General features: G+C 46.8%; 1 protein-coding gene across 1 annotated transcript in view; it reads left to right on the top strand.

Moving 5' to 3' along the window:
- The window catches only part of syne2b (spectrin repeat containing, nuclear envelope 2b), a 111,570-nt gene that overhangs the window by 79,420 nt on the left and 11,989 nt on the right, over positions 1-20,161 (top strand). The window contains exons 101-117 of the mRNA XM_030443159.1: positions 12-182; positions 305-438; positions 517-721; positions 1,526-1,708; positions 2,196-2,303; positions 2,832-2,986; positions 3,225-3,372; positions 3,461-3,555; positions 3,661-3,892; positions 4,197-4,391; positions 5,382-5,507; positions 6,192-6,347; positions 8,290-8,448; positions 9,624-9,790; positions 17,163-17,325; positions 18,971-19,158; positions 19,256-19,406. Of these exons, the coding sequence (XP_030299019.1) occupies positions 12-182; positions 305-438; positions 517-721; positions 1,526-1,708; positions 2,196-2,303; positions 2,832-2,986; positions 3,225-3,372; positions 3,461-3,555; positions 3,661-3,892; positions 4,197-4,391; positions 5,382-5,507; positions 6,192-6,347; positions 8,290-8,448; positions 9,624-9,790; positions 17,163-17,325; positions 18,971-19,158; positions 19,256-19,406 (2,736 nt within the window). The remainder of the gene's footprint in view (positions 1-11; positions 183-304; positions 439-516; positions 722-1,525; positions 1,709-2,195; positions 2,304-2,831; positions 2,987-3,224; positions 3,373-3,460; positions 3,556-3,660; positions 3,893-4,196; positions 4,392-5,381; positions 5,508-6,191; positions 6,348-8,289; positions 8,449-9,623; positions 9,791-17,162; positions 17,326-18,970; positions 19,159-19,255; positions 19,407-20,161) is intronic.

Raw genomic sequence — 20,161 nt, 5'->3', positions numbered from 1 at the left:
TTGTTTACCAGAATGAATCAGTCAGACAGAGGCTGGTTCAGGCCCAGCAGCTGTGGGACTGTTCGACGAATCTACTGAATCAGATGATGCAGAAAACAGCGAGGACGTCTCAGACTCTTGATCATCACGGCGGCCCTCAGATCTGCCTGCAGGCACACAGAGATCTCCACCAGAGGCTGCAGGTAGCACGTTTTTATAATTCATCACCAGCTTGTTCTGGAGTGGACGGACTCAGACGTGTTTGATGGAAATAATTCAAATAGATCCAGGAAGTCACCTCACACTGTTTGTTGTGTTTGAGCAGCTTCTTCACGAGGAGGCAGAAGCTTCAGAGGCCGAGTGGGACGAGCTGAGTGGAAGCGTCTCCTCCCTCAGAGACACCATCAGTCCTGCTGCTGCCGCCTTCGTCACCGGGCAGCTGGACGGACAGAGAGACAGGTGAGACGGACTACAAGCAGCTTCAGACACACATACATGCAGTCACACTCATTAATCTGTCGTCTTTGTGTCCTCCAGGTGGACAGCCGTGTCCAGAGCGTTGGACGAGCAGCTCCAGAGGAGTCGGGCTGTCCTGCAGGTGTGGGAGATCTACGCCCGGCTGGCTGCGTCTTTCTCCGAGCGGCTGCAGAAGCTGCAGAGCGACGTGGAGGCGGAGCTGAGCAGAGCGCCGACGGATGACAACACCGTGGAGCAGATCGCTGTCAAGATTCACAACGTCCAGGTGAAGCAACTCAAACACAGGAAGAGAATTTCCTTCTCCAGCGTCTGTCGAATTTCTCCTCCAGCGTGGACGATTTCATGTCATGTTCCGTGTTTTGCAGAGTGAAGGGCTCTTACTGTCAGAAATAGAAACCTGAATCCTTCTTTAGAAATCCTTTCAGGAAGAAGTTGCTCAAGTTCATAAAAGGTTCATAGAAAGCAAGCTGTGTGGATCTGCAGGAAGTGGCGAAAAAGAGATATTAAAAGATATGAAAATCATCAAAAACACATCCATTATTTCTGTTTTTCACTCTCAGTGACTCATCATCCGTCGCTCTCCAAACTCACCATCTGTCAGAGTTTAAAGAGTCTTCTGGCAACACTTTCATGTCACTTTTTTAAAGTTTTGGAGAGTTTTTTGAAATTTTAAAACTTTTACAACATCTAAACTCAAGTCCTCTTTTTCCACTGCACTGTTTTTGCACACACGTCCTCAAGATACGAAGATATGAGCCAGACATCCATTTATTAGCCTTTGTGGAGATTTCAGCTTCATGTCTCGACCGTTTTCAGTGGATGGGGTTTGCTAACAGTGTGAAAACTGTCCTGAACAAAGACTTTCTAGATCTGTAGTATTAATGCTCATTTGCTTCTCCACAGCTGAGATATTGCTTGTGTCTTCTGGCTTTTCACTAGTTTTAAAGCTTCTACAGACAAACACTAAATAAATAAATAAATAAATACAACCAGACCTTGTCGTTGCAGAACAGTCTCACGTGTCTCTACACTAACACAACATGCTAAAGTCCTCTTATCTCTTCTCCAGAGTCTCCAGGAGAGGACGGACACTCTACAGTCTGACCTGGAGGAGGTGCTGGAGGCCTCCAAGGACCTGATTGGCCACCTGGAACCTTCCGCTGCCAGTCTGGTCCAATCAGAGAGCCGACTGTTGTCGCGCGGGGTCCAGCAGCTCAGCAGGACTCTGGCAGGGAAGCTGGGTCAGCTGCAGGTACGACTTCATGAATGAATGAATGAATGAATGAATGAATGAGTGTGTGTGTGTGACTGAGTGACGTCAGACTGGAGCTGTGACTCAGAGCTGCTTCCTGAAAACACAGTTGAAGTAAAGACGGTGTTGAGATGTGAATGTATTGATTTTACTGCAACCTGCTGCTGCTTGACTGCCTCTGAAACCATTTACAAGTCAGAGCTGATTTCTAATCGGCTCTGCAAAAATGATTTTATTCACAATATCATAATATTTGTGTTGTTTATAAAGAAAACAGTGAAATACATGTTTGCTCTAGTTCCTATTTTTAGACTGTGCAGATACAGACGTGTCGTCAGGGTCGGGCTTACCTGTTTCCTGACCCGAGTGTGACACTGACCTATAAATTAACTCACAGATGGTCGTGTGTGTGTGTGTGTGCGTGTGTGTGTGTGTGTGTGTGTGTGTGTGTGTGTGTGTGTGTGTGTGTGTGTGTGTGTGTGTGTAGGAGGAGCTCAAGCGGCTGCAGGAGTTTGGAAGCATACTGGTGTCACTGGAGAGGAACCTGGATCTTTGGCAGCAGCTTCTGCAGGATCAGACTCAGACAGCGGACCAGGTGAGAGAGAGAAGTTCATGAATGAATGTTGTTTTGTGTTGTTGTGAATTAAGATAAAGTAAGAACTGGCATTGTGTTGAATATATTGCAGCTAGAAAGGTTTTCTTATTGGAAGTTAGAGGGTTTTTTTTTAATTTTTGTACAAATTAACTTGATTAAAGAATTTACAAGAAGCAAGTTTAATTTTTTCTGTCTTGTAAAAAGATGTTAAATAATAATTAACTGTGTGTATAAGTTGGTTTTGTAGCTATTCTGAATGTAAATTGCTCAGTTTTCATGAAATTATGTGTTAAATATTCTTTTGTTGAGCTACAAAATACTGAAAGCTTCAGAGCGTCTACAAGGTTTTTGTCTCCACCCGAGAGGAAGAAATTTTAGATCAGTGTTTCCATAAATTAAAAAGAATTGAGCACAAAATGGGGGCAGGAGAACTCAGAACATGCGTGTGGCGTGTTGGTGATGTCATGTGTGAACTCGTCCAGACTGTTGTGATCTCCTGTGATCTGAGATGCCGCCATATGTTTCCAGTCTGGCCTCCTGCAGCTGAGCGGCCTGTCTGCTGACCTGGATGTGCTGAACGAGCTGAGCCGCAGTCTGACGCCAGGTGACGCTGCAGCACGCCGCCTGCAGCGCCTCAACCGCTGCTGGGCCGACGCCTCCGCCCGAGCTGAGGAGGCCTGCAGGTCAGACCGCAGATCTCTACAGGAATATCTGATGTCATGATGCATTCCAGGGCTGCAGCTGATGATTATTTTAATTATCGAGCAATCTGTTTTTTTGATTAACCTGGAGAAACCTCTCCATGTTCACCCTCTCTACGTTGGTTCAGTCACAAGACTCTGAGCGTCTTCAGTCACCTCACAGGTTAACAGATGTCATGTTGTGTTCTGACGGTGTGTTTTTGTGTTTGTGGATGCGCAGCGAGCTGCAGACGGAGGCACTGAGGCGGCAGAGCTTTGAGCAGAAGTGTGAGAGCTGGATGTCGTTCCTGCAGAGGATGGAGGACGGGCTGACTGTAGACGTGGCCGGTTCCTACATCGGCCTCAGAGAGCAGCTCTGCACACACAAGGTATGAAACGTGACAAACACACTCACTGATAGACTTCAGCAGTCCATACAAACACGCAGAGATGTGTGATCCTCTCCTGGTGTTTCAGCGCTTCCAGGCCGAGCTGTCCATCGGTCACCAGATCCTTCATTCAGTGGTGACTGAAGCTCTTCACCTGCTGCAGAAAGGAGAGGTGGAGGACAGGTGAGACGATCAAACGTGTTGCCAGGTTCTATGTGTAAACAGGATCCAGTATGAAAGCATGAAAATATCTAATCTTGACTGACATCTGACTGTTTATATCTCCAGGAGCGACTTCATCCTGAAGCTGGCCTCGCTCAGGGAGCACTGGCAGGGGGCGGTGCAGCGGGCGGACCAGAGGCGCTCCCTGGTGGAGGGGCTGGTGAAGCACTGGCACCAGTACAGCCGCAGCCTGAGCAAGCTGCAGAAGTTCCTGTCAGAGACCCAGCTGCTCCTTCCCCCCGCCGGCCCGGCCCGCTGCAGCCTGCAGCAGCTCCGACGCTCCCTGCAGGACCTCCAGGTGAGACGGGCAGAGCAGAGCCAGGCCTGGATTTTAATTACATTCAGGGAACTGATGGAAACTATCATGAAGAAATGGATGTTAGTTCAGACTGAAGACAGAGAAACGACTGCTGCTGATTAGATTTACCTCAGATAGACAAAAGAGACGAGGAACAGAGTCTCCATTCTGATTCCTTTAAGCCTGTAATGAAAAGAGGAGATGAGATTTGAGTTGATCGTTGGTGAAGATAGCTTGAACAAAAAGCTGCTCCTCTTTAAAGACGCCTCCTCCTGTCCTCCCTCCCTCCACTCTCGCTCCTCAGCACACGGAGCTGCTGTTCCAGAGGTACCAGTCCAGCTTCATCCACACCCTGGACGTCGGCCGCCAGCTCTTCTCCATGGGGGACGAGGAGATCCAGACTCAGCTGCAGACGGACCTGGGAACCCTGCAGGAGGAGTGGGACAACCTGCACAGCCTGCTGGGCCGGAGGATGGACCTCACCGAGGCCATCGTCAAGGTAGTCGTTCTCTCCCTGTCAGGTTCTTGTAGCTCGCTGTTGATACTGAATATCTTCTGTCTTGGATTTATCTTAAACGGCCTTATTTGGATGTTGTCTGGACTCAAACAGCAACGCCCTGGTCTTGGTTTTTAGCCTGGAATCAAAATTTTAATGATCTGTTCCTGTTTCCACCCTCACAAGTGTGAAGCTTTCTCTGCTTTATGTCTTTGAAAATGTCCTTATCGTCTTTTCTCCGAGATCGTCTCCGTATTCGTACTTTCTAAAAGCAGCTATCAAGTTTTCCTCTCAGTAGAAATGTCGTCTTGTAACAGATCCTCCTCAGATATTCACCCACGCACGTGTGTGGCCTGAGTTACTATCTGTTCGGCTGCGTGTAACCGAACCAGCCGCTTCCGGTCGATTTAAATCTGAGGGTCAGGTTCCTCTGGAGATACAAAATCAATACAGATCAGCAACATTATCTGAGTGACAGTGAGAGAGCTGCACCGTCGCTCCCTCGAGACAGTGACATCACCTTCTTAGTCACACGTTTGACCTTCTGTGGTTTGGATATTGCACTTGGTCATGTTGGAGTTTTGCAGCCCTGAAGCGTACATGCTGCAGGAGAGACTCGTTCCTCCCTCTTAGGGTCTCTTCTAGCAGGAATTAGCTGCAGGTTTCCCCACAGCCTGATGAACGAGGTGTATTTTTGTGTATTGAGCCTGCTCACACACCTGACTGTCTGACTGCAGTCTGAATCCTCCCTCCTCCATCTGTCTCCCGTCTTCTCTGACTGTTTGTGTTTTCCTGAGAGCGGCCCAGTTAATCCAATCAGCTCTAATTAATGACGGTGGACATGTTTAGGAAGTCAAAGACAAAGAAGAAGAAGAAGTAGGAGGAGTGGAGCGGCTCGCTCGTTGCTCTAAAAGCCAATCAGTGTTTTTGTTTTTTTGAGAACCTGCCGCATTGATCTGTTTGATTGATTGAGTTTTATTTATCGGGCCTCAGAACTGGGAGCGCTGCGAGGCCGGACTCACAGACAGCATGATGCAGCTGAAGGACATGAAGACCAGACTGAACCAGTCGATGCCAGACAGCGACGAGGAGCTGCAGAGCGCTGAGAAATTCAACAAGGTACAAATCAAAACACGCAAAACATCACTGAGTGGAGCGGCGGGGGCAGTGACGTTCTTATATATTTGGTTCAGGACTCATTCTGTGTAACAACGAGGTGGTTCTTTGGCTTTGCTTATTTAAAAGAACCTCAAACATTTAATTATTTATTTATAAGAATCGTTCTGATCTTCTAATCTAACTCTCAGCAAGCAAGTAAATAAACGTGTTTCCCTGAAGGTGTTTACTCCGGCGTGCATTGTACTGGGATTATTTAAAAGATGGAGCTTTTACAAAAAAAATGTTAAGTTCTAGATGATGAGTCCGGACAGGAAACAGTCGTAGAGCTGCAGACAGACGTGTTGCCTTCAGGGACTTTAAGGAGGAAACAGACACTTAAAAGTTTCAAAGCCAAGTTTGAAACGGGTTCGTCTACACTCATCCTCTCTGACCCATCACAGCCGTTAACCTCCACCCCTCCCTCAATCCCCTCCCCTCCCCCTCCACTGTCACCCTGTCACCCCTCCCCCGGCCCGGCCTGCAGCCCGTGGCCCATAATCCTCTCTGGGCGGGGGGAGAGAGAGAGAGAGACAGAGACAGAGAAAGGGGCCGGGCACAGAGAGAGAGACATTAGTTGTGAGAGAGCGAGCTGTTGAGGGGGTCCCTGACGGTTTGTTGTGCCGGTTGGTGTGTTATGGTATGCAGGAGAACGAGGACTCCCTGGAGGACTGGGCTGAGAGCCTGACGGAGCTGAGCACCATGAAGACGGATCTGTCGCAGTACATCATCGCCGACGATGTCCTGCTGCTGCAGGAGCAGGTGGAGCACCTGCACTGTCAGTGGGAGGAACTCTGCCTCAAGGTGAGTCTGACGGGCTTCATACACCAACTCCTCTGCAGGTGGAGTCACGCAGGTTGTCGTCCAATCACAAGCCTCTGACCAACAAGATGCTCCTGCTTTGAGTTTAATTTGACTTCTTTAATACATAAAAACCATCTTCATGTCATGATGTCGTGTGGCTCCTGATGTTTGTATTATTCTTTGAGAAAAGAAGCTTAAACATTCACACATTCCCGCTTCTTAAATATGAATATGTGCTGGTTTCCTCCTCTGTGACAGTCGACTGGATATCTTTTGGGTTGTGTATAAAACATTTGAGGTCTTCATCAGCTTGTTCCAGCTTCTCATTGAAGCTGCACAAAGTCGAATATTTAAGTCAAGTCTGGTGTTTTTCTGGCGGCTCCATGTACATTTCCTCCAAACTCAGCCTGGTATGTTTGGTTTCTCTTCAAACTTAAAATCTTTCTGTCTTTTAAAGATCTCTAGCTGCACAGCATGAGTCGGTATTTAGGATCCAGATGTTGGTGCAGAAGTAATGGTTTGTATTTAAGTGTAAAGATGGATGAGAGAGACTGCTCTACAAACTTTCTCTGTGGGAAACTGCTGCTTATCTTTCTCTTGTGTTCCTTTTGGGTCTAAAACACACGAAGCGAGCTGTCGGGCTGCTGGTTGTGGAGGGTTAATCATTGAACAGCCAACACGTGTCACACACTTTGGGTTTTGTTGGTGACTGTGTGTGTCAGGTGACGGCGGTCGGGGGGAAGTTGGTGCAGAGTTTTCTTGATTATTAAATCAAAGTTTGTCTCCGAGCAGAGCGGCCGTCAGCTCTCACATCTGCAGCAGTTGAATCCGCGTTCACAGTTTCGTTGTCGTCCTCCTCTCATGACTGTTAAGCCTTTAATGAGGAGCTAAGTTAGTAAATCTTGTGAGTCCTTTTAGGGCGACTGAAGAGACCAACAGGTCTGAGTGTGGGGGGGTGAGGGGCATTGTGGGTATCGGGGGGGAACAGATGGTGACAGGAGAGAGATGTAGTAATGAGCTGAGAGGCTGCAGGAGGAAGAGCTTTTGTATTGAAATGAGTCTGGAGGAGGGGGGAGGGGACTCACATGTACTTTCACTTTTTACTGTTTGTGTTTGACACACAGGTGAATCACACCTCCTGAGAAAACTATTGTTCTTTACTGGAGGAGGGAAAGAACATGAGATATATGTCAGTTACAGACCTAAGTGAAGCTTCCTGTCTTGAAAAAGTGAGCATTTATTCCTAAAACCTGATATACGTCCATCACTGCAGCGCTGCTCTTCAGCTCGGCTCCCCTCCACTGACATCTTTCCAACGCTGGAAGTTCTTTAAGATTCTGAACATGAAAGTCAGAACACATTCTTACTTCAGTGTCCAGGTGAGCTCAAGCTCTGTCCAAAAGCTCCGTCTGGCAAAATACACGTTGTAATCTTCATATTTAACAGATGATTTGGATTGTTTTTTCTGCCTCGCTCTGCTGCACAAAGCAGTAAATCAGAGTGAGCGAACGGATCAGGACCTGATCTGTTGGATCAGAAATCTGCACATGAAAGCAGAATCTGCAGCCAAGAGACAAGATTCCTGATTTTTATTCTTTTTCTGAGGAATATTGACCACTTATGTTGGAGCTGGATTTATGTGTTCAGTCTTTTTCCATCGGCTTCGTTTGATGACCACTTTAGTATTTTCCAGCTCCATTCTTGTGTCTTAAGATGATAATCAGCCCATAAATATGAGATGAGAAGAAGAAGAAGAAGAAGAAGAAGAAGAAAGACCCTTGTTACATGTTATTCCTGCTAGTAGCTCAAATGAAATTAAACTGATGCGTGCTGCATGTGTGTCATTATTAATAAGACAGATTAGGCACACACAGTTCAGACTAAGCATCTTAAAGTAATAAAGCTGATTTGATTTCTTTCTTCCCGCTCCTCTGTGTTTCAGGTGTCTCTGCGTAAACAAGAGATCGCGGACCGTCTGAACGCCTGGATCATCTTCAACGAGAAGAACAAGGAGCTGTGCGAGTGGCTGACGCAGATGGAGAACAAGGTGGCGCACAACTCCGACCTCAACATCGAGGAGATGGTGGAGAAACTCAAGAAGGTAGGAGACATTAATGTTTGGGTGGCTGTAAATCCATCATCCTGCAGAGCTGATGGCTGAGGATGACTGTGTGAATGAGACACTTCATTTACTGGCTGATGAAAAGATGCAGCTCCAAAAAGTTTCAAGGAGATTTTATTTCTTTTGGGCACATTTACCTTTGCTTCTTGGTAGAAGGATGATTTAAAAATGTAGAAAATTTGAATGGGCTTTGGTAGGATTTAATGATAAAGGCAGACAACAAAAACCAGGCCCATATATCCTGTGATTTATATCATTATGTGTGTTTAAATAAACACCCAAATGCAAATTAGAAATATCAATTTGTTTGAGCTCTATAGCTGCACAAATCCTTCAAAGTTTTATCAGCAAAATGCAAAAGAAAACAGTTTGACACGGGAACACGTTGGCTTCTGTGGTCGCGTTTGTTTTGCCGTGTCACTCTGAGCCGCTCGGTGTCCGGGTGGAGGTGGAGGTGGAGGTGGAGGTGGTGGTGCAGGGACGGTCTGGGCTTTTCAAAAAAGCTGTGAATTCCCTCCTGATTGTTAAAGAGTGGACAGCTGTCGGAGCCCCAGCGGGACCACGTGGGTTTGTTTTGTGTCGAGCTCGCGGCCCCTTTTCATTCGTCAGGGTGTGTGAGACGGAGTCGGGGGGCAGTAAAGACGATTGCTCTATAGAAACCAAACTTATTGCCCTGACGGGGGGTTTGAACCCTTTCAGGCTCCTGGAGCTTTAAATTTAGTGTCCTGCCCTGAAACACAGACTCTCACCGGGAGATTATTTTACTCTCTGGCAAACGTCCAAAGTCAGAAGATCCTTTTCCTAAACTGAAGGGTGAATTAAGTGAAAGGAGTCAACATTTGTTCTCGGTTTTCAGTGCACAGACATTTTAATATGGTTCATTTCTGATTGAAACTTTAGTAAGTTGTTGTAAAATGTTCCATGAAAATCTGGGATTTTGAATAATGCTTTTAAAGTTGAACTGATTCGGGTTTGATTTGTGGTTTTAAATTGATTTAAAAATGTTTTCATTTGTCCTATTTTAGACATCAAAGTGGAAACTTCATCATTAATGCCAGACTTATAGCTATGATGATACCAGTAGGACATTTGAGTCACTCCTGTGGTTTTATATGAGAACGTGCAGGTACTTATTCCATGCTTTTCTCTACCAGGACTGTATGGAAGAGATCAACCTCTTCAGTGAGAATAAAACCCATCTGAAGCAGCTCGGAGAACAACTCATCACAGCCAGCAACAAGACGAAGGAGACGGAAATCAACGACAAGCTGAAGGATGTCAACGACCGCTGGCAGCATCTGTTCGACCACATCGAGGCCAGGTGAGACGAGAACACAGAGTTACCTGTGTTAGCCTTAGCATTTAGCATGTTAGCGATAACATGCTGCCTGAATATTAAACGTGCCCTGCCGAGCTTGAGAATGCTTTTCCAGGCAGAACGAACGGTTGTTGTTGACAGAGCGTTGTTGGTTTTCCCCTCCGAGAGCACAGCTGTTCTTCTCCTGTGGCTGCAGATTAAAGTATAAAAGCCTCTGAGCCGACAGTGGATAGAGCGATATTGTTATTAATCCATAAATGCAAATCTCATTCCAACACACAGAGGAGCTGCTGAAATGTCCACGCATCCGCTTAAGTGTCTCTTCACTGCTGAGCTGCATGAAGCAGCGCTGCACCATTTGGAAAACTCAGTTTGCAAAAAACCTTCTACACCCTTACAAAAGAGTTTAATTGAACATTTAACTCACAGAAGAAGGAGAAGCTGCTTCCTGGATATTTACATTTGTTTGCAACATTTTAAAATTTGCTTGTCGGATGGAAACAAACTCGTGTTCATGTGATTCATGTGTTTTAAAAGGGGAAGACGGTCATGAATGTGAGCAGGTTGTGTTTTCTCATTAGCAGGGAGCACGACCCGACAATAAAAAGTTCCGGATCCGATCTCCTCACACTCCTCTGTCAATCACAGTGTGACTAATGGCCTCGCTGTTGAACCGATGCCACCGTACGAACCATCAAGCTGGAGTCTGTTTTGGTTTGAATGTTCTGAGTTTGTGGGTAATTTTGTGTCCTCACCGCTAACAAGGTTGATCTCAGACACATGTATCACGCATTAGCCGAGGGTTTTTTCCTCCCTCTGCTTCAGCAACTCTGCTTTCCCGTCGTCAAAGAACGGTAATTATTATCGTCCGTGTCCTCGCTGAGCTGCAGGCGGAGTGCACAACAATTACTGCTACATCTCTGGCGAACAACAGGACGGAGAGTTTGAACCGATGCTTCGTTCCGCCTCCTCATAATAACCTGTTTGTTGACCTTTCAGAGGACTCTGTGTTTTCGTCGATGGCGAGTTCATGAAATACAGCGAGCCGAGTCAAGCTGAGTGGTGGAATGTTGTCTCAGGGCCAGATGGGTTAAACCAATCCGGGTGGAGGGGGTGGAGGTGACTTATCCTCCATGAGAATGACTGATTTAGATCTGCCATATGGTGGCTGTTCAGTGACTGCGGCTGCTCCGTCTATTCTCAGGCTCTGAATATAAAATGTGACGAGATTCAGAGGGGAAGTTTCCACGTTAGATTCATCGAACTTAATGTTTGTGTCCAGATTCTGAATCTCTGATTTGTATGTTGATCACTGAACCGACAGCTACACTTCGCACATAAAGACAGTCACAGATAAAGATGCTGTACTCGTTAGCTTCTTCCATCGTCAGCTCTGGAAGAAATGATTTTGGTGGTAACTTCACGATATCTGCAGACCGGGCCTCAGAAGAACTGAACTTTGATGGTCTTCATCATGACTAACAGGTTGTTTCGTACAGAGATGAGCCCTCTGTCTTTAACAATAGAAGGGGGACCAGAGAGCAGAGGGAGCGTGACACACAACAGTGGATTTGCCCTCCCCTCCCCTCCCCTCAGCTGCCTCCCCCCGCCGCCCCCTCAGGGACTGACCAGCATAACGAGGCTAAGCCCGTTAATGAGCCGCCGCTGAGGCACGAGCCTCGTGTCTGTGCTGGAATGTGCAGTTGTCACACTGTTGATTTAGATTTTATTAGACCACCGCCACAGAAGATTCTGGTTTCTGTGTGTGGGCCAGGACATCCCAGACGTGTTCGGGTGGGTCGAGGGCTCAGTGCAGGTCCGGTCCAGTTCTTCTGCACCAACGCATCCAAACCATTTCTTTATGGTTTGTGCACTGGAGATTAGAACTGCTGACAGGAACAGACCCTCCCCAAAAGGTTGACACAAAGTTGGAAGAACACGATGGTCTAAAGGATGATTGTAATCAGATTACTCTTACCAAACAAGGAAAAACAGCCACAGAACACAGACTGGACTTATTAATCATCATCTGTGGGATTTGAGGCTGAGGACCTCCTGTTGCAGACGGCAGCGAGGGGTGAACTAAGCTGATGAACGTGAGGAGTGTCTCTCCTCAAGCTGCTTAACATGATCAGGAAACCTTTTCAGCGTTGACACGTTCGTGTTGTTTGCAGTTTGCGGTGCAGGTCAAGGATGGAATTAGATTATTCAGTGTTGGTGTTGGTGTGAAGGGGCTTAAAATAGTTTTGTTGATCGGTGGGTTTCAGCCTTCTCTTAACCCCCGAGACGAGTTTAATCCAACCAGTCTGTGCACGCTGAGAGAGGACACACCTAAAGTCTCTGAGCCAATCAAATCTGAGTTAAGGATCTGATGGCACCTGCACTTTGTTTTCACAGATCTGATTCACAGTGAATATTAAACATGTAAACCACCAGGCCACTGATTATAGCTGACAGAGCCAAACGTTCTGGAGGAATAAACATCCAGAGTCGGCCATGTTTCAGAGCCGCTTACCGACCCAACTCTGAGACGACTTTTTAAACTTTTGGGATTAAAAATTTGATTTATCTTCACTCCTGTTTATCAACCTGACTGCAGCAATGATCCGAGATACCTCGATCATGTTTTCAGAGAACCAGGGTAACATCTGTAACCTAAAGACATTTCACCTCTTAAAGCAGCGTGTCTTGTTCTATAACCCGTGTCCGTTCACTGCTTCCCTCTTCTAAACAACATAAAAAGAAGTCGTTTACGTGACGGCCGCGCAGTGAGTCAGTGATGTCACTGGTTGGTGCGTTCATGCCCAGAGTCCTGCAGCAGTGTGTCACATGTTTGTAGAGGAGCTGACTCAGAGTCAGTGATGACCGCAGCATCCCTCGGCCTTTGTGTGCATCTCGCCTCACTAACTTACGGCAGATGACTGCTGAGGTCGGACTTGCCGAGGGATTAGACTGGTTGACACTGGCCCGCTGCTCGGCTTTGTCCCCCAAAACAAACCGGGTGCTCCGTCAGCCGGCCCAGCAGCTGCCGTCTGCTGACACGAGCCATTGTGCCGAGCGGGCCCTCGGCCTCGGGGGCCTCCTGGGGGCCTCCATCCTCTCTCCTCATTGTCTGAAGAAGCTGCACGCGGGGCAGATGTTTGTCTTTAAATAACAATCTCCCTCCTCCTCCTCCTCCTCCTCCTCCTCCTCCTCTCACCTGTTGCAGCACATGTACTTCTTTCATGGTCGCACAGTTAAACGCAGTTTGTCAAGTCGTTCATTTCCAGCAGAGCTTTTCACTTTTTATTTAGCGTCGTGTTGTTTGACAGTTTAATGCTGACATGAAATCCACACAGGACTCAATTACAACCCCTCGGCTGCTTTTTTCCTTCAGGTGGTCGTCATGGTGATAATGGCTCACTTCTCGTGCCGCCGGCTCGTCTCGGTAACGGCAGTGATTTGTTAAGTCGGAACAAGGGACTGTGAGGCTGAAGGTGGAGTCGTCTGTTTGTGCAGCAGTAAAGTTGAATTGTAGTTGTGTCTGTGTGTGTTTAATTGCAAATAAGATTAATTTGAGATTTGGGGCTTTTTTAGTTTTCAGGCTGATTCCTGTGTGTTTGTGTGTTTGTGTGTTAATTGTCTTTCTGCTGTCAGCGCGGTCTCAGTGACGGCAGCCGTGACTGTAACAGACGGATGAAATCGGCAGTTTTATGTCTTCCACGTCTGAAAAGCGCTTTAGATTTCTGTTCTCTTTACTCAGACCTTTTTGTCTGTTTCTGTGTAGTTTTCCTTCTCTCTCTCCTCTCTCACCTGTTGACCTGTCCTGTAACTCATTACTTGTTCTTGGCGCTCTGGCTGGCTGGTTTATTTGAAATCGAAGAAGGTGGCAGATGGAGGTTTTCCAGACGGGGGTTCCCCGCTGGGTCTGTCTGTGTCGGCGGCTCCGGCCCCGTCGGCGGTAATGTCCCAGCTCGTGTCCAGTAACAGTAACATCGGCTGACAGCTGCACCTGTAATCAGATCAGAACCTGGACTGACTTTTATGGGCTTCTGTTGCTTTGTCTCTGATTGCGCCGGTCGTAAAGTGATATCACACTTTTGTTTCCAGGCACAATATGATGAACTTTTCTACTCAAATATGGTCTTTAATTTAGCAAAATTCCAGTACAGCAGTTCTGTTTCCAGCCTCTTAAATATGAACATGTGCTGCTTTTTTATTTTATATCATTATAACTTTCACATTTTGGGGTTTTGGATGATTTGTTCCTCTAAACAAGCAACTTGAAGACTCCTGTATGGACTCTGGGCACCTGTAATGTGCATTTTTCACGAATTTCTTCAATAATAATGATAATTGCCAGTTGAGCTCCTGCTGTGAACCTTACACTGCATCCAGATGTGAGGAGGAGGGGACTACAGAGGAGGGAGGGAGGTATGGAGGAAGAGGAGGAGAGGAGGGGGGGCAGTTCTTGCTAGCGGATGAGCCGTCGCGATGGAGTAGCCTCCTCACCAGCTCGTAAGTACCTCTCGTGCTGATCCCGAGACCTCACGGCACCCACGGCCGGTGCGAGTCTGAGGAGGCAGACGGGTGTAAGGGGAGGAGACGGGGTGTTTTGTTGTGATGAGACAGAGGAGGAGAAGGAGGAGGTGGTGGTGATGGAGACGGGGCGAGCAGGAGCAGAGGGGGATGGGCTGAGCTTTGTCGATGCACGCAGAGTCATTCACAGCTAATTCAATTCAGACGGCAGCTCCAGTCGCCTCGTGTGTGTGTGTGTGTGTGTGTGTGTGTGATGGTATTTAACAGAGGTGGCTGCTCGGACAGCAGGTGTGTGTGTGTGTGTGTGTGTGTGTGTGTGTGTGAGGGTGCAGTTAGGCTGTACATATCTGTCTCTGATGTCATGGATGTTGTTCTCCGCCCCTCCATCTTCAGCTCCGTCCTCCTGTTCTGTGGAGACGTGCAACCTGAAGCTCACATCTGCAAACACACACACACAAGCATGCATGCAGCAGCGTCAGGAGCTTCTCCCCCCCCCCCGCCAGTCGTCTCCTGCAGCGTCAGCATCTTGAATTGATGATTATGGAAATCACAGAGCAGCTTTCAGTGTCCAGACTGCAGCTTCAGTGACGGTCGGATGAAAGCTGCTTGTTGCTGCTGTGTTGCATCATTCGGCCGTGCTGACACCGTGAACAGTGTCTGAGCTAGCATGAAACCTGCACACACGGATAGAAAGAGCATGAAAATATGCATCTGTCCTGTGAGTGTGCTGATTGTTTTACATCTTCAGAGCAGCTGAAGGAAACATGCTGCTTTGTAGGACGATCAGAAGACCTCACTGGTGTTGTTTTTGTTGTTGAGCCGTTTCTTCTGGTGGGTGATTTTCACTGGATCGCAAAACTGATTGAAAGAAAAAGTCTCCTCTACCTTTAGAGACAGATCTTTGCTGATAAGCTATGAATTATGTAGGGAGGAACTGGTTTAACAGCTGAACATCAGGCAGAATCTGTCTTGTTGGCTGCTTTCTGATCTTTATCTGACAGCCACATTAATTTAGCGCTGGCACATTTATGAGCTACTGACTCGTGTCATGACATCCGTGCCGTCAATTCGAAGCACGCTGAAAAATCCTTATCATCAAGTAGGTAGCTGTATCGCGTTTAAAAAGGCATTTAAGGCAGTTTCTTTTGGAAAACATGATGTATTTCATCATTCATTCATACATTTAGGTGATTGAATTTGAGTTTTCTCGCAAAAAGGGAAGAAACTAGTAGCAAATATCAAACAAACAACAACAGAACAACAGCGCTTTCTGCCAAACTGTGAAGCAATTTGTCTCCAACATCGACAGATTAACCACCAGGTTAATCTTCGTTTTCACTGTTGTTGAGAGAACTTATTTTTTTCCAACTTGAGGTGCTTCAAGTGGAGATATCGTTCCGTATGAGTTGACTGCAGATTTACTGTTATTGGTGTATTTTTCATCTGTGGTAACAAAAAAATGTCGCTGCAGAAACTGGAAACAGTGTGTGTGTGTGTTCACCAGAGAGAGCTGAAGTTTATTTCCTGACTGTTAAACTGCCTGGTTCCTGTCTTGGTGACAATTCTTGTGACGATGGCATAAAACCGAGAGACCAAAACACCAAGATCAATATCAGCCTCAAAAGACCAATATTCTACGTATCTTGTATGTATAGAACAAACCAAACTGCGCTGATCAGTATGAGAATGACATCACCTGAAGCATATCTGAGAGGTGGACTCTGCTGGGCTGACGGTGCAGGAGAATGAAGTGATGTAGGTCAGCGACCTGCGAGCTGAACTGGAATGCAGCCTCTCTCCCAGACAACAGTCAGATGTAGGTCAGCCTGCAGCGCCGCTATAATGGCTCCCGTTGTGTCACACGTGAGAACGACTGACGAGCTGCCACACGGCTGATCTGAACCAGAGACGAGCGGAGTGAAGCAACAACAGGCTGATGAGTGACTCAGTGTGGACGGCCGCGTTCAACAAGTCATTATTTTTAGGCGTTCTGCAGATCTGATGAGTCGCTGCACGGAATTTCATGTTTTAAATCTCAGTCTGCACGAGAGAGAAACAGTGGAAAAGGTTTATGTGAATACTGGAATTAGAATTTTTGATCGTCTTGTGTGACAAGGTTCATGCAAAGTCTGGAAAAAGTTCATTTTTAAAGTTAGGACTTTGCCTGAATTTAAATATACAGTCCTTAAAGAATTATACTTCTTATTATATTTCTCAACATAATCTGGTGTTTTAGCGATGCAGTCAACCAAACTGTGTCTGAAATCGTTGAGATGAGCAGAAATGAAATAACTGTGATCAGAACATTCAATCAGATCAATATGATCAACTAGTAACAAACAAAGTGACTCCGTTCACCTCCGATGTGATTATAAAGGCTCTGAGGCTGGAAAATTGTTGGTTGAGCTGCTCTAGGATCAGAGTTCAGAGAGAAGATGATGCTTTATTGATTCCCAAGAGGGGAAATTTGGCAGCGCAAGGACAGAAATAAGTAGAGATCAGAGCCCGATCAATAAATCTGCCGGGCGATTTTATCAGCAGATATCGGCCAATCACAGATACACAGTATCCACACATATGTTGTCCAGTATAAAAACTGGTTTATTCTTACAAGACGTGATTAAGAGATAACTTTTTTTATCTATAAATAACCTGCCTCCATTATATATTTTTGATAACCGCACATATATTTATGAATATCAGCTGATACATTGATATCAGAATGTTTTTGCAAGTTACAAGTTGCAAGTTGAGTATGAGTATTTATACGACGATGTAGAGCAGACACACCTGCTGATCTCTAAACGTGGAAACTCCAGCGACTCGTTGTGTAACCTGACGTCTTCTCTCTGTGCAGGGTGAGGAAGCTGAAGGAGACGCTGGTGACGGTGCAGCAGCTCGATAAGAACATGAGCAACCTGCGGACGTGGCTGTCTCGCATCGAGGCGGAGCTGGCCAAGCCGGTGGTCTACAACGTGTGCCACGGCGACGAGATCCAGAGGAAACTGGCCGAGCAGCAGGTGGGCCGAGACGCGGTGACGTCTGCTTTTTAATGAAATGCTCCAGCAGAGTTCTCAATGTGTCTGAAGTGTCAAACCTGGGGAATATTAAGTCAGCAGCTTTTGTCAGTTTACCATCTCAAAAAGCCTTTGGAGACTCTACGGGGCACTCTGAGGAAGTACCTTACTCACGCTCGCCTGCTTTTAAACCCTTTATGTTGCTGCCACCCTGTCGTGGTCAACAGCATAATAACACGAGAGAGGAGTAATGTGTGCCGCAAAGTAAAATCTCAGCACGCGGCTGGATGAAGGAGGAAGCTGCCACACTGGGCTGAGAGACGGTAAATGCGCTGAGAGCCGAGCCTCAGCCAGCGGCCCGAGGAGAGGAAATTGACTTTATTCTGTTAATCCACCTGTCGTCCACTCCGCGGCTACTTTACCAACAGAAGGAAAGTTTCTGGCAGGAGAGGAAGCGGAGGGATGGAAAGGTTCCAAGTCCTTTCGGCACAGTTGAAATAACGACCCTCAGGAAGCAAAGAGTGTGTCGACACAGGACGGAAGGAAATAAAGAGGGGAATTTGCAATAATCACAGAAAAATATAAACCAGAATATCTCAGAAGCTCTGATGAGAGTTTCTTTGCCTTTTACATGAAGCACATCACAAACAAACTTCGACCTTCGACAGAAATCATGTTGGTGGAGTTGTTTGGTCGGCACAGACGTTCCACCTTGGTATTTAAATAAATCAGTCTTTGTTGACCTTTTGAATGTTGTGATGACGAACTCTTCACACACTCTTAAACAACACAGCCACACTGAACATGGTTTGTTAATGTCTCTTTTGTAGAGCGGACCTTTCTGAGAAGCTCAACGTTTTCTAAAGTTTGAAAGTGCTCCGCAGTTAAGAAATGGCTTTTGTTAATAACCACAGGTTCCAGGAGAGTTTGGGTTAGTTCTCGTTCTGGCTGTATGATGGATTTCTCGGTCAGAGCACGGATAAATTAATATCACTAACTGTTGACGATGTAAGAAGCTGCTCCTCGCTCATTTGGCGAGGCACCGATGATCTCACGCTCACCGTAATTCTTTTGTAAATTAAGGAAAAGCTTACGCCTGTAAACCGCCAAAGTCTGAAGAAAGAGAGCGAGAGACGGACGACAGAAAGAAAGAAAGAAAGAAAGAGAGTGAATTTGTTAAAAGTGAGGCAGAAGTGGAGCGCCGCGGTGGCTCAAAGAGACGGTCCCTGCAGAAAGAGGCTGCAGCTCTCACCATTAGCGGATGAGGGACGGCTGAAATGGCTCCTGTGTGGATGGGCTCTTTAAGCTTTCAGCCGTCGCCGTGGCAACCCAGAGAGTGGTAACTTTGAACAAACGAGCGCCGACACAAAGTGCTGTCAGGCTTAATAATGAAAGAAAAAAAAAAAAACCTCCGGATGACTCTGCAGCTGACAGCAAAAACCATTTAGAGCGTTCTGTAGAGGGTTTTTTTGTCGACAAGGTCCAAAATGAGACGTCTTTAAACAGAAACGTGTCCAAACTCCAAACACGTGTAATGTGTTGTACATTACTTTATACTAACAATCAGCGGCCAATCAAATGCTCACTTTGTAATGTCAGCGCCAATTAACCTGCACAAGAAGGTCACTGTGTTCTGTTGGACCCGCAGGATCTGCAGCGGGACATCGAGCAGCACACGGAGAGCGTGGCGTCGGTGCTGACGCTCTGCGACGTCCTGCTCCACGATGCCGACGCCTGCGGCAGCGACTCGGAGAACGACTCCATCCAGCAGACGACCCGCAGCCTGGACCGCCGCTGGAGGAACATCTGTGCCATGTCCATGGAGAGGAGGATGAGGTGAGCGCTCAGGGACCAGAACTGGGTTTACAAACAGAGATCTTACGGTTAAATCTTTATTCTTAAGATTCTCACTGATCTCCTGTGTTGTTGTCAGGATCGAGGAGACCTGGCGTCTCTGGTGTAAGTTCCTGGACGACTTCTCTCGCTTCGAAGACTGGCTGAAGACATCTGAGCTCACGGCAGCCAACCCGGACTCTGCCGACGTCCTCTACACCAGCGCCAAGGAGGAGCTCAAGAAGTTTGAGGTGAGAAAATATATCTGTCTCTGTCAGAACACTTGAAAAACACGACTGCAGACAGTTAACAGGAGGATCTGTTACAGGTCCTGTCTTCTCAGGCAGTGGGCGGGTTGTCAGAACCTCACTGGACCTCAAAGAAAATGCTTTTTTCTTTTAGGTTTGCTGCTTATGACAGGGTTGTGCTCCGAGTTTTACCTTGAGATGCTAAATGTCTGCAGCCTCAGGTTCAGGTGTGCTGTTGCCGTGGTCACAGAGGTTAACCTCTGATGTTTCAGCCCGGATTAGAAAACTAAGATTAGCGTCTGGTAATCTGGTCTCCATGGCAACAGGGATTCAGTGTAGATGGTGATTCTAACTCTAAACACACACACACACATCATCCTGTGGAGGACCAGTGACCTACATACTGGTGGCAGTAATGGGAGCTGTGGGAGCGTGATGCTGAGAGCCAGCGGCAAGATGAAGGTTCAAATCCACAAAGTGACTGGAAAAGGTTGTTAATCCTCCTGAGCTGATGCTCGTCCATCATCCATCCATCCATCCATCCATCTATCCATCCATCCATCCACCCATCCATCCATCCACCCATCATCCATCCATCCATCCATCCACCCATCATCCATAATCCACCATCCAGCCATCCATCTATCCATCCATCTATCTATCCATCCATCCATCTATCCATCTATCCATCCATCTATCTATCCATCCATCTATCCATCTATCCGTCATCCACCATCCATCCATCTATCCATCCATCC

The sequence above is a fragment of the Sparus aurata genome, chromosome 16 (assembly GCF_900880675.1).
Source record: "Sparus aurata chromosome 16, fSpaAur1.1, whole genome shotgun sequence".
In the NCBI taxonomy this organism is placed as follows: domain Eukaryota; kingdom Metazoa; phylum Chordata; class Actinopteri; order Spariformes; family Sparidae; genus Sparus; species Sparus aurata.
The sequence above is the reverse complement of the archived record's forward strand: the minus strand, read 5'-3'. Positions and strand labels throughout refer to the sequence as shown.